The sequence below is a fragment of the Hydractinia symbiolongicarpus genome, chromosome 8, assembly GCF_029227915.1.
Source record: "Hydractinia symbiolongicarpus strain clone_291-10 chromosome 8, HSymV2.1, whole genome shotgun sequence".
Lineage (NCBI taxonomy): Eukaryota > Metazoa > Cnidaria > Hydrozoa > Anthoathecata > Hydractiniidae > Hydractinia > Hydractinia symbiolongicarpus.
Window position 1 is genome coordinate 18,576,503 of NC_079882.1, and position 12,777 is coordinate 18,589,279.

General features: G+C 32.4%; 1 protein-coding gene across 1 annotated transcript in view; it reads left to right on the plus strand.

Moving 5' to 3' along the window:
- The first annotated feature begins 5,512 nt into the window (after nt 1–5,512).
- The window catches only part of LOC130655204 (nuclear anchorage protein 1-like), a 46,208-nt gene continuing 38,943 nt past the window's right edge, over nt 5,513–12,777 (plus strand). Inside the window, exons 1-12 of the mRNA XM_057457935.1 lie at nt 5,513–5,736; nt 6,224–6,292; nt 6,372–6,659; nt 8,088–8,315; nt 8,428–8,523; nt 8,624–8,818; nt 9,456–9,653; nt 9,724–10,228; nt 10,422–10,570; nt 10,863–11,038; nt 12,221–12,323; nt 12,448–12,601. Of these exons, the coding sequence (XP_057313918.1) occupies nt 5,602–5,736; nt 6,224–6,292; nt 6,372–6,659; nt 8,088–8,315; nt 8,428–8,523; nt 8,624–8,818; nt 9,456–9,653; nt 9,724–10,228; nt 10,422–10,570; nt 10,863–11,038; nt 12,221–12,323; nt 12,448–12,601 (2,296 nt within the window). The 5' untranslated portion in view covers nt 5,513–5,601. The remainder of the gene's footprint in view (nt 5,737–6,223; nt 6,293–6,371; nt 6,660–8,087; nt 8,316–8,427; nt 8,524–8,623; nt 8,819–9,455; nt 9,654–9,723; nt 10,229–10,421; nt 10,571–10,862; nt 11,039–12,220; nt 12,324–12,447; nt 12,602–12,777) is intronic.

A 12,777-nucleotide genomic window follows, 5' to 3' on the forward strand; every position in this document is an offset into this window, starting at 1 on the left:
ATACGAAGCATCACTATAACAAATAAGTTTGGTTTCTTCAATATTGCCTACGCTTGGAAAGTGGAGTGCAACATCATTTTTCTTCACTTTACATATAACTTTGTTTAAATACGTCAGGTCACCAATAGTAGCTTTGTTTACAATTCCCATCAGCTGACAACAATCAAACAATATGTCTGGTCTTGTCTGAGTAGCTACCCAATTTAATTGACTAATTAATTGCCTCATCTTTGTCTTTTCCTCATCACTTAAACCGTCTGATTTGGACAATAATCTCTTTTTAGGTAGGTGAATTTCTTGGATACTATTTACATATGATATCTGATCTAACATTATCTCGTTATCTTTACAACTGAGGTTTATACCAAGGTATTTGAACGCAACTGATTTTTCTACACCAACTTGAAAGATTTTTCTTATCTCTTCAATAACCTCTCTCTCAAAATATTCGCTCCCTCCCCAACAAAAATCATCAACATGTGTAGAAATAATACCTGCTAGTTTACCATTGTGGTGCCAATAAAATAAACCAGGGTCATATTTACATACTTTAACATTCAATTTGGTAAGTTCTTTATAAACCTTAAGATACCAAGTCCTTGAAGCATCGTTTAATCCATAAACACATGTCTTTAATTTCCATACTGTTCCCTCTTTGTAGGCTTCCTTGGGTGGACGTATATACAATTCTCTGTCAATAGGCTTTCCTTGAAGAAATGCTGCTTTAATGTCAATAGAATGGCATGTCCAATTCATGACAGACATAATAGCAAACATAATCCTAAGTGACTCTTTGCAGCAGGTCCGAGAATCTATTTGTACATCTGCTTTATCTTCAAATCCTCTTGCTACTAACCTTGCTTTAAATTTGACCAAACCAGACTGGTCACATTTCTTGGTAATCACCCATCTTGTCGATATCAATGATTGCTTAGATACTGGAACCTCTTCATAAACATTGTTTTTGATCCAATTTTCCAGCTCATTCGTTTTTGCTTGCTTAATTAATTCAGTCTCTGTGCTGCAAACTAACAGTATCTCTTCACTATTTGATGGACTAATTTCTTCATTTATTCTTTCTATTTTTGATATTCCCTTTTTCATATCAATACATTCTGTAGAGCCATCTTTATGGCGAACATTCCAAAAATCTTTATATTTTCCTCCCTGAGCCTTTCCAACTTTTCCAGCTCTTGAAATTACTTCAACTTCTTCAATTGCAAATCTTCATTTGTTGCAATGCGTATTTTCATCTTTGGTTTTAATTTAACAACATCATTTTCAGCATCATCATTTTTATTGTTAGCATTGACATTCTGCTGTTCGCTTGCATCTTTATTGTGTTTCACATTTTCTAATTTGCTTACTTCATCAATAGGATTTATACTATCAAAGTCATCATCATTTCTCCTCATTTCTTCTTCTTCAATAGTATTTTCAGTATCTTCAAAGTATACATTGTCCTCTTCTAGTGTAACAGCATCTACATCATCCTCATCATTTTCACTGTATTAATCATCATTTTCTGGTGCAAGATGTTTCATAAACTGTTCTGTTTTTTTTTAGGTTTCGGTGTGTCATCAAAAACTATTCTCTCTTGACCTTTCTCATGCATTAAATTGCATGGATGCACACGAATGTATCGACTTCCATGTTTTACCAAAACTTGTTGACTTTCAAAACCTATAACTGTACCTGGGCCATGCCAATGTTTGTCGTCTTTTCTCCGATAATAGACTTTATCGCCATTCATGTATTTCACATTTCCAGAAGGTCTAATTTGATGTCTCAAAGCTCGTCGTATCTTTTCTGATGACTCGTTTTCGATATATGCCCGTCTTGCTGCATGCGTAGCATTTAAATTTTTCGCTACTACTTGACTAGCAGTTTTACTTTCCATTGCAGGTGGCTTATTTGTCAATATGCATGGTATATTGGGGTTCTTGCCAAAAAGTAATTGGTTTGGACTGTAGCCATTGTAATTTGCAAGTGAGTTCTTTGCACTAATTGCCCAACTTAAAGCCACTTCTAACTCACAGTTTTGATCATTCATAATTTTTCGAACAGTCTCTCCAATGATAGCATTATGCCTTTCAACTATTCCGTTACTCCATGGACTCTCTGCAGCAGTGGTTACAACCCTAATGTTAAATCAATGAATTCACTGTTATCGAACTCCCCTCCATTGTCAACCATGAACTTCCCTGCACAGCCAAATGTTCCTATCCAGATTTCAAATATCTTTTTGACAATCACTTCTTTTCGTTTGCTATGTATGACAGTAGCAGCACTATACTTTGTAAAAGTATCAATTAAATGTAAAAACCATGTTTTTGTATTGCCATCTGTCCACTCTTTTAGGTCCATTGCTACACAGTCATTAAAGTCATTGGACATACGCAAACCCACCATAGGTCTTGGGGATAGTTTCTTGTACTTGAAACATGTCTCGCATTTCTGTGATATATGGCAATCAATGTATGTAACTTCTTATCCTTAACACCTGCATCCCGAAGTAACTTCTTTAAACGTTCTGGTGGCGGATGACTAAATGTCTATGAAGTTTAACAATGTCTTTTAATCTTTCAGTTTCATTTTTCATAGCGAAACTCTTTGAATACAGAACTATTTCTTCTGCATCCACACTTGAAATATCATCAAATTCAAATTTTCTTTTGCCTAAAGGGATACAATAGTGTCCTGAGGATATGAGAAACACCTTTTGCTTCATTCCCAGAATTTCTATTGTGTCCTTTGAAAAATCAATTTTTGTGCCTGCTTTCTTCATGGCATCTTTACTAAAAAGTAGTGGCAAATCTCCTTTCACAACATCTGTTACAATATTGATATTAGTATCTCCAATTTTGGCTGGCAATTTCATTTGTTTAATAGATCTCATTTCATTTCCAGGTCCAAACTTAAATATTGTATTACTTTGTGACTCTGTGACATGATTAAGTTCATTATCACTCAATGTCTCTAAATATTCTTTCAGCCAACTTTCTCCACAAACAGTTTTTGAACAGCCTGAATCCAGAACAGCAGCGCTCAATGTTTCACCCATAAATACATCCATTACCTCTGTATACAATGTTACATTCACTTCCTCTTTCTTTTTCTTTCTATTTTCGTATGAGTCTGGGCAATCTCTTTGCCAATGAAACACAGATCCACAAATGTTACATCTCGATATTTCTCCATTCATATCCACAGGATTTCTTTGACGATTATCTTTACTATTTCTGTCAGCAGTAGGTCTTGTGTAGTTGGTCGCACCTCTAAAGTATCTTCCTCTTCCTCTAAAATACTGATGACTGCTATGATAAGTCGGTTCTAACTTAATATCATTTACATTGACTCTATCTTGTTGAACTATATCACCAAAGATCCTCTTTAGTTGATTTTTCATTCCGGAAAATGTGAGTTCAGTAATAGTTGCTTTTACCAGTCGTTCTTGTTGCTCAGGTAGTCTCTGTTTACCAAAAGTTTATATGCTAAAATTCCATCCGGTAATTCCATGCCATATTGCTTAGCTTTGTTGTGTAAGCGTTCAAACTCAATTACATATTGTTTCATTGTCATTTCTTCAGTTTTGCAAAATTTTTCAAAATTATCATAGTTAGTAAAAGCTAATTGTAACGTGTCTTTTTTAAATAAGGTGTCAAGAGTTTCTATTACTTTATCAACACCATTATCTGCATTAAGAGTCTCAATGTTCATTTCAAGAACTGCATCTCTAGCTTTACCTTCAAGTGTAAGAAAAATAGCAGCAGCCTGTTTCTTTTTATCAACATTTGTAAAATTTGCCAAATTTTTATCTCCTTTTTCCAGTTTTCATATGAAATGTCCTCACTTAACGTTGGAAGGGCCTTGTAATCTTTTCTTGAAGCCATTATTCCTTTGCTACCATTTGTTAAGTAACAATAATGACTTACTTTGATTGTCTCACTTGATTACTCAGCGGTATCACAAACACAACCAGCAGGAACACAACAACACAACTTGATCTGTAACACAACAACACAACTGGATATCAACACAACTGCACAACCACTTGAGGCCCCACCAAGAACATTCACTATTGTTTACAGTCTATATTATGGAGACAACATATTAATATCAACAAAAAGATCGCCATAAATTGGTTAAAAATCATGAAAACGGGACCGTAGAAAGCGAAAAGATCGCCGTGGATTGGTTAAAAATCATGGAAACGGGACCGTAGAAAACGAAAAGATTGCTGTATATCGTTTAAAAATCATGAAAACGGGATCTTAGAAAACGAAAGATTGCCATAGATCCTTTAAAAATCATGAAAACGGGACCATAGAAAGCAAAAAGATTGCCGTATAATCTATAAAAATCATGAAAATGGCATCGTAGAAAGCAAAAAGATCACCGTAGATCGTTTAAAAATCATCCAAACGAGATCGTAGAAGCTAAGAGATCGCCGTAGATCGTTAAACAGTCATGAAAACAGGATCATAGAAGCTAAGAAATTGCCGTGGATCATTTAAAAATCATAAAAACGGGATCGTAGAAGCAAAAAGATCGCCGTAGATTGTTTAAAAATCATAAAAATGGGATCGTAAAAAGCGAAAAGATCGCCGTAGATTGTGTAGATTAAACCTATGAATATGCAATTTTGCTAGTTTTTTCAAAGAAGTCAACCTCGTATATTTTATTTCTTTTATTTCTGGTTTCGTTTACAGGTCGTATCATTTCTTTTAGTGTTTTAAAAAAATTTCGTTTAATTCTTTTGTTTCTGGTTTCGTATTGAAATAATTATGCGCAATTACCCTAGTACTTTTAAAATTCGTTTCAACATCGTATAGCAATTTACTTCGTTCAAAGTTCGTATCATTTCATTTTGTATGATAAAAAAACTTTGTTTAAGTTCGTATCATGCATTAAAAAAGTTCGTATAAACTTCGCTTATATTTTTTATTTTAAACGAAGCACTTCGCATGACATTCGTTTCACGAAATGAAGTACTTCGTAGTGTTTGTATAATTATACGAAAAAACGGTACGAAAATTTTGAGATGATCCCTTACATTAACTTGGGGTAGAAATTTGTGAAGAAAGTGGAGATGACAATGATTGCAATGTTGACAATATTGCTTTTTAAATGAAAATAAAGCATATAAAACTTTTGTAACAAAATGTGATTTGTCATTTTGAAAAGATTAAAGAGCTTAAAAATTTCAACGTGTTTATTCACTTTTTTTGCCAATAATCAAAACTGTGTATCCACAAGTCATTTTAAAGGCATCAAAAAATTTCTTTTAAGAATTAAGGTTAATTGGGATTTTTGTAGCGCCAGACATTAATTAACGGAGGGGAAATTTACAAGATGAATAAATTAATGGGGTTTTTTAACACAGATTTTTAAAATGTGTTATTTTTATGTAACATTTAACGAAGGTACCAAGGTTTTCCACTATTGGAGAAAAGTAGGGCTATACCCTTGTTTTTTATGTTTCCTTTTGTTAATGTTTTATGATTGTTTATTTTTGGATAGATAAACATCAAAGTAATTGTTGGCAAGTAAGCTTCACACAAATTCAGTTAATGTTACGTGCAAATAGTTCAAGTAATCATGTGGGGACGAATAAATCAAATGGTTTCCGGAGAGCAGCAAAAGATCGAGAGCCTTGAGTCTCAGCTAGAGGAAGAGCAGCAGCGAAATAAAGCAATCAATGATCAATTTAAGAAGCTTTTGAAAGAAAAAGAGGTGTATATTTTTATATTTTTTTTTAAATAAATTTAAATAAATTAAACAAGTTTAAAGAAGAATTGTTGAAACTGAATATATTTGGTAAAAGATAATGGTATTATAGCTATAAAATACATAGTCTGTAAACAGCCCTTAGTAATTAATTTTGTAATATACCTTTGTAATATACAAATACTTTTTTCAAGTTTTAAAAGAATACTGCCACCTTAGCAGTCCAAGTGGGACAAGAATTTAATGGGGGGTGGGACAACTGTCCAGGTAACTATACAAAAACAGAGGGTAGGGGATTTTCTGTATTTTAGGTAATGTTGTTAACACTCTTCGTTTTAAGTATGAGGGCTATTTCCTTTTTTCTAACTCTCAACATAGCAATGTCAGTCTTGTCAACAAAGCTGGGTGTGGTCTTTGACTTATGCTTTTGTTCAAAGAATGAATAAGAATGTATAGATGAAATATAATTGCTTTTCTTTGTTTTGTAATATAGAAAGAAATTCAGTTGTTAAAGTCAGCCTCTGGTGGAAGTGTGGGTGAGGATACAAATAGAGCAACAGATGTAAGTAGTGTTTTTTTATTACATGCTTATGGTTTTACTTTTACAATGTTTTCTTATTATTGTTCAATATTAACATTAGGATAGAGAAGAAATTTGTGAAGAACTAGTTAGATTGCAGCGCAAAGTTGAAGAATGTCAAATTCTTAATCAGCAAAAAGATGAAAATATCAAGGTTCTCATGCAGCAGGTTCTGGAAGCAGAGGAATTGAAAGATAAAGTTGAAGCACAGGAACGTGTGAATTCTGAGAAGCTTATGTTTGAACTTGCTACTCGAATAGAAGCCCACGAAAAAATCAGTGTCAAACTTGAAGAAATGAAACATGTATTAGAACAAAAAGACCTAGCTGTTCAAGATATGGCTGATGAGGTAATGTTGCTTTTGTTCTACACTGTATATATATGTGATAGTTTTGGGGAAAATGGTAACAACCTATAATACTGGTATTATTTTACCACCAGTATTTTGAAGTAACCACAAATCCAGCATTTTTTTCAAAACCATTAGAAAACCGGCAGTTAATTATCAATTTTACTCCTAGCAGCAACGAGGCCCCCAAATTGTTCTGATTTTTAATGCACAAACACAACACCAATATTATAATAACAGGGCACCTAACTTTTAGGGCCTTTTTTAGATGCTTCATGTGTTTGCTGCCTTGAGTTGTTTTTACAAGGTCCAAATACATTTCGTGAAGATTAATTTTCGCAAATCAGTCATCTTGATATTATTTGCAATTTCTTTTCTTTGCAAATATAATTTGACCTTTGCTTTGTTTGCAAGAAGAAAATTTTAGACTCTCCTTTGTAATAGCGTTTTTTGTTATATTGGTGTACATCCAGATATTTAAACGCATCAGTTTGTTATTTTAGATTTCAATTTTGTTTTTGTCAATCGCGTGTGATTTTAGAATAGTATTACAGCTGGTATATGTTTTTATAAAAAGCCTTTTAGTCTTTTAATAAAATGCACAATGCCTGAATAAGGGCGTTTTTCCTTTAAGAAAATTTAAAAGTAGGCAGTATATTTATGCTTGAAAAAATTCTGTAACTTCATCCCACTTTGTCATTTCTGTTATAGCTAGTATGAGATAAAATAAATCCAAAACAAAACAACATGGCAGCGATTAACAATTTGCTTTTGCTGAATAGAAAATAATTTTAGTTGCGTTTATTCTTAATAAATGGAGAAATGTGAAGAAAAAAAGTGAATGAGACATTTGTTACAAAAGAGTGTTCTTAGAACTTAGAACAACTTTAATCGAAGAACTTCACATATATGATCAACACTATTTATTATTTTCAAACTTTGAGAATGAACTCGACTACTTTTAAATTACTTTTATTATGAGTTAGTCCTAAAATTTCAAGATCTTCTTTATAATAATCAGTGTTAAATTTTTACTTTTTCCCATCAACCATTTGTTTTAAGTCCTCTTGTGATTATGTAATGTTTTTGTAATCAACCAATAGAATGATTCAAGCATAGATATCTGGCCTGCCTTACAATTACGCAAGTGGAAAACAGCCTTAACACCGTCAGAGGTATAACAATAAATGGGTTATGAACCGTTGTGTACATTGTACAATGTTGCATATTTGTGATAGTTGTTTATTTCGTTGACTGTACTTTTGTGCTAACTTAGAAAACTGCTGGTTCTCTGTTAGTTACTTCAAAATACTGGTGGTTCTCTGGTGGTTAGCTTCAAATACTTCTGATTACTGCTGGTTATTGCAGGAAGTTAAAGTCACTATTTGTTATTTCTGATTACAACATGGTGCTTTAAATTGTGTACAGGTTGGAGCAAAAGAGCAACTTCTAAAAGCCAAGGATGAGGCTGTTAAGAAGTTGAAGGAAATGATAAAAGGTACAGCTGCAGAAGAGTTATTGGAATCTTTAGAAACCGCTGAAGCTACTTGCATTGAAAGGGAAACAGAGATTAAACATCTAAAGTCATTAGTTGAAAAGCTAAGTGATGGTAATGGCGAAGATGTCAGCAAGATAATAAACGAGGAGAAAGACAAGGTATTGCTAGCTATTATGGAATTTCTACAAGTAAATTAGAAAATGTATCCAGTTTAACTTTCTTTAATATTAAAGTTTGTTTTGGACAAAAAGCTCTTGTCATTTGTTGTAGCATATTAAAACATTGTCAATGGAAATGAAAGAGCGTGATGATCTCATTCGTAAACTTGAAAAAGAAAGAAATGATCTTATTGAAGAAAGCAGCAAGGTAGTTAAAGCCTTAAAACAACCTTAATAATGTTAGCTCTCTCTTTGTATGATCTTGTTTAGACCTGATTGTTTTTACTCTATTAACCAATACATTTTAGGAAAAAGGAGTCAGGGAGCAAGACAAAGCTGTAGAAGAACTCCAGGATCTAGTTAGAAAACTTGAAGTGGAATCTCAAGGTTTACATTCTAAACTGAGTATGTCAGACAGTGAAGTTGAAAAGTTGCAAAAAATGTTGGAAGAGTCAGAAGACAAAGCAGCATCCTTTGAAAATGAATTGCAGAAATTAAACAAGGTAAAATTTCTAACTAAGAATCGAAGTTTTAAATCTATAGGAAAAGGAAACTGAATGTCCAATAAAGGCATTTCATTAGGCTAAATTAGCATTGTCAAACTTTTATTTTATTTAAATTACAAGGTCAAAAATTACTGCATGTGCAAGCTTAATATTTTGACACTGCACAAACTAGGGAATGAAAATATTTCCTTTTCCTGTATGTATATGTAATGCTGCAATTGTTCAACTTTTAAAGGCCTAAAGTAACTTTATCCAAATTACTTAGCAGTTTTAAGCAACTGATAAAACATGTGCTCTATGTCAAAACAACTTAATAAAATGAATTTTAATTGAACTTGCCTTAGCTCTAACAAACTTGATAGTATGTTTTTATTTCCAGGGTATACTTTTTGCACATTAATCTGTGCATACTAGGTAATATGTACAGCTAAAATGTTGCGTCGCATAAAGATGCGACGCAACATTTTATCCTTTTTTTAGTGGTATGATTCTATATATCCAAAACGTTTACAAAGTATGCAAAATGTATATACTGTTGTCTGGGGCAGTAAAGTTTTAAATGTACCAATACTTAAATTTAAAATCTGTCAGTTTTAGAAAATGGAATTTTAAATATGCTTGGCTCTTGTTTTAGCAACATAATTCTAGGCTTGAAGAATTGGGGAAACTGAGTGAGCGATTGTTACTTAGAGAAAAAGAAGTAGGAGAATTTTCTAACAAATATGAAAAAGCAATGTCTGAGTCTAATATTCTTAAAGATCAATTGGATAAGCTTGGATCTGAACTCACAACGGAACTGGACAATGAAAAGAAAGAGAATGAGTCCCAGAAGGTAAACAATATGCTAGTGCGTGTTAAAGAACATAAAAGTACTTATTTAAAATAATATGCTTCTTTATTAGGAGAAATGTGAAAAATTAGAGAAAGTGAATGAATTACAAAAAAAAGATCTTGATTCTGCTGAGCTCCAATTAGCATCAGTTAGAAGAGAAAAAGAATTTTTACTGCAGGAAAATGAAAACCTAAAGGACGATTTATCACAAATAATGGATGGAAGTAGTAATGAACTGAGTCAGCAGTTACAAGAAAGAGATGAGAAGGAGCGAATTCTTCACGAGGAGATTGAAAAATTGAAAAACGAAAGTGATGTACTTACTAGAACAATTTCTGACCTTGAGGCAACAATTGTAAAATTGGATGAAGACGTCAATGCCTCACATGATCAGGTCAATGACTCAAAACAACGTGAGACAAAAATGGAAAAAAGCCTAGGGGAAATGAAGGTTGAACGGGAATCTTTAGAGCTCCGAGTTTTGGAAATGGAACAGGCTTTGGATGAGTTTGTAAAATCAACAGAATCTAGAAAGAAATCCAGTGGGAGGTCTAGTGCAGAATTGCAACCTGCTTGTAAGTCTATTGTTTATATATTCACGTTAAATGCTTATAAAATGTAAGATAAAATTTCTCAAGAAATTTTTATTTTAAATTCATAATTGCTCTTTTCGACCACTAAACTATTGTAAGATTTCAATGATGCTAATGTTTATTAATGGTTCGTAAATACTCGCATTCGTTATTTCTGTGTTCGTATATTTATCAGCATCAGATGGTGATTCTGTTCAATCTTCTCCACAACATGCTCCCACAATGAGTCCTACATTCATTGGTTCAAAAGCTTTTAGCGATATTTTGAAGGTTTTGGAGGAGGAGAGAATTGACATGGAAAAACGTTTGGAAAGTTCAGTGCAGGTAAAGAATTATTGTATATTGCCACTCTTGTTAAAAAAAACTCAGGTTTCTATGCAGTACAATGTGATGCATTTTACCAATCATTTTCTGGAAACTAACTGATATTCATTCACATGGATGTACCAATATGTTGTATATGCTCCTTTTATTTACTGAGCTAATTTCTTTTGATAACTATCTCTTGATAGCAGCTATTTAAATAAAACTCAAAGTGATGTGTTATCTGTAATTAAAAGCAACATAAAAACGAACCTCTTCAATTGCCTTGAAACCTGAAATACTTTTTTTTTAGGAATGCAATGACTTAAAGGAGAGTAATACAAAATTCGAAAATTTATTACAATCTGAAAAGGAAAAGTTTGATAAAGTTCTTTTGAAAACAGATGAGCTTACCTCATTGCTAGAAAGTAAGGAGGATGAAAAGAATGAACTGGTTTCCAAACTGGAAGAAGAATTAGGTTTAGTAAAGTATGTCCTTTTTTCTTTTTTTTTAGTTTTAGTTTTAGAGAATGGAACACTATGTTTTGTTATGTTTTCAGTCTGCATTTCTCTAACCCTAACCCTAACTTCATTTCTCTAATTCCCTGCCCAGAGAATTATTTTTACCTTTTTTGATCTGTTTCTGATTATTCCTTGGTGCATTGTGATCATAAGATTGATATTACGTACAACTACCACTTCCACTCTGGACTCCATAGGACGCAACTTTGAGGTAGAACTAACGTGCAGAAGCATTTGTTCCTAAATTTTAATCATTGCATCTTTTAAAACCAATAAAGTTCCAAAATAAACATACATGGTTCCATGTTAAACAATAAAGTTTGACCTACTTCACTTCATTTTTTTATATTTTAAAACAGAAGCACAAAAACCTCTAAATCTTTTTAAGAAAAAAACAAAAACTTGCATGAAATTTTCACACATAGAAACATGAAAAAAAATCAAATTGTTTGAGTCGACTAGAACTGTAGAGACTATATTAGAATTTGCAAACTTCTTCCTATTATGTTTTCGGTAAAATCTGGGAAGGCAATTCTGGAAAAAAAAGTGAGAATAAATGAATAACATAATTGAGAATAAAAGTTGAAAATAACAACTTTTTTTTGAGTTGTCACCAAAGTTGAGAAAATTAATATAAGTTTATATGCAACAGTTTCTGTTCCTTGAAAGCATAAATAAATTGAACAAATTCTGCCTGCTTGTTTTAACTATCACCTATATCCTATTGTGTTGTTCTGTAAAAGAGTAAGCATAACGGTCATTAGTTATATAGATTTAATTGCATAACGCTAAGGTTGAGAAACATTTAAATACTTTTATGTTATTATTAATAAAGAAAATCAAATAGCTGGTTTCTTATTTTTTCCTTTTCCTTCCTGATTATCAGAATTTGTTAAAAAAAGAACTCAAAAGTTTCAAAAATGCTAACATCATCAAAACACCTGTTAAATATTTCCCTTTTATCTAAAGAATAATACTGGCATGTTTAATCTCTCCAAAATTATTATTTCTGGTTTTATGAAATGAGAGAGAACACTGTTTTTCATCTTTGTCCTATTTCCTGAGTCCTAAAACGCCAAAGCTGGCAGTGAATTACCAAAGGCCCATTATGTGTTAATGTATTGTATCACCAGTTTCCAATTGTTGCAGGTCATTGTTAAGTGCCGCAGAAGAAAACAGTAAAAATTTGAATAACAAAGAAAAAGAAATGGAAACCTTGATATCAACACTTCAAACAAACCTTCAAACTAAGGTGTGAATCTTCACTGTTGGTAGCAGTCTTTTTATTTTACTGCATTTTGTATTTTAAACATATATAATTGTGCATTAGTACCTTCCAAACATAATTTATTCTTAATTGAAAATCTCTATTTCAGGATGATGAAATCAAACTACTCCAACAAAATTCTGCTAGAATTAACAGCATGTTAGATGAAACAGTCACAAGCACCAAGACAGAAAAAGATACTCTTTTAATGGAAATGACACAGCTCCAAGAAGAGAACGAAAATTTGCAAAATATAAATAGAGGTGAGAGCTTTTCCTGTGTATTCTTCTTACTGTAATAAAATGTGACTTGCAAATTAATAGAAAGTGTATGGTCAAATGACGTTTAGTGTGTTTAGAGGTGTATTTTTTTGAAATTTCAGTTTTGTTAATATCAGTTTTTATGCTGTGTAAAAATCTTTTGTTGTTTTGCTACTTCA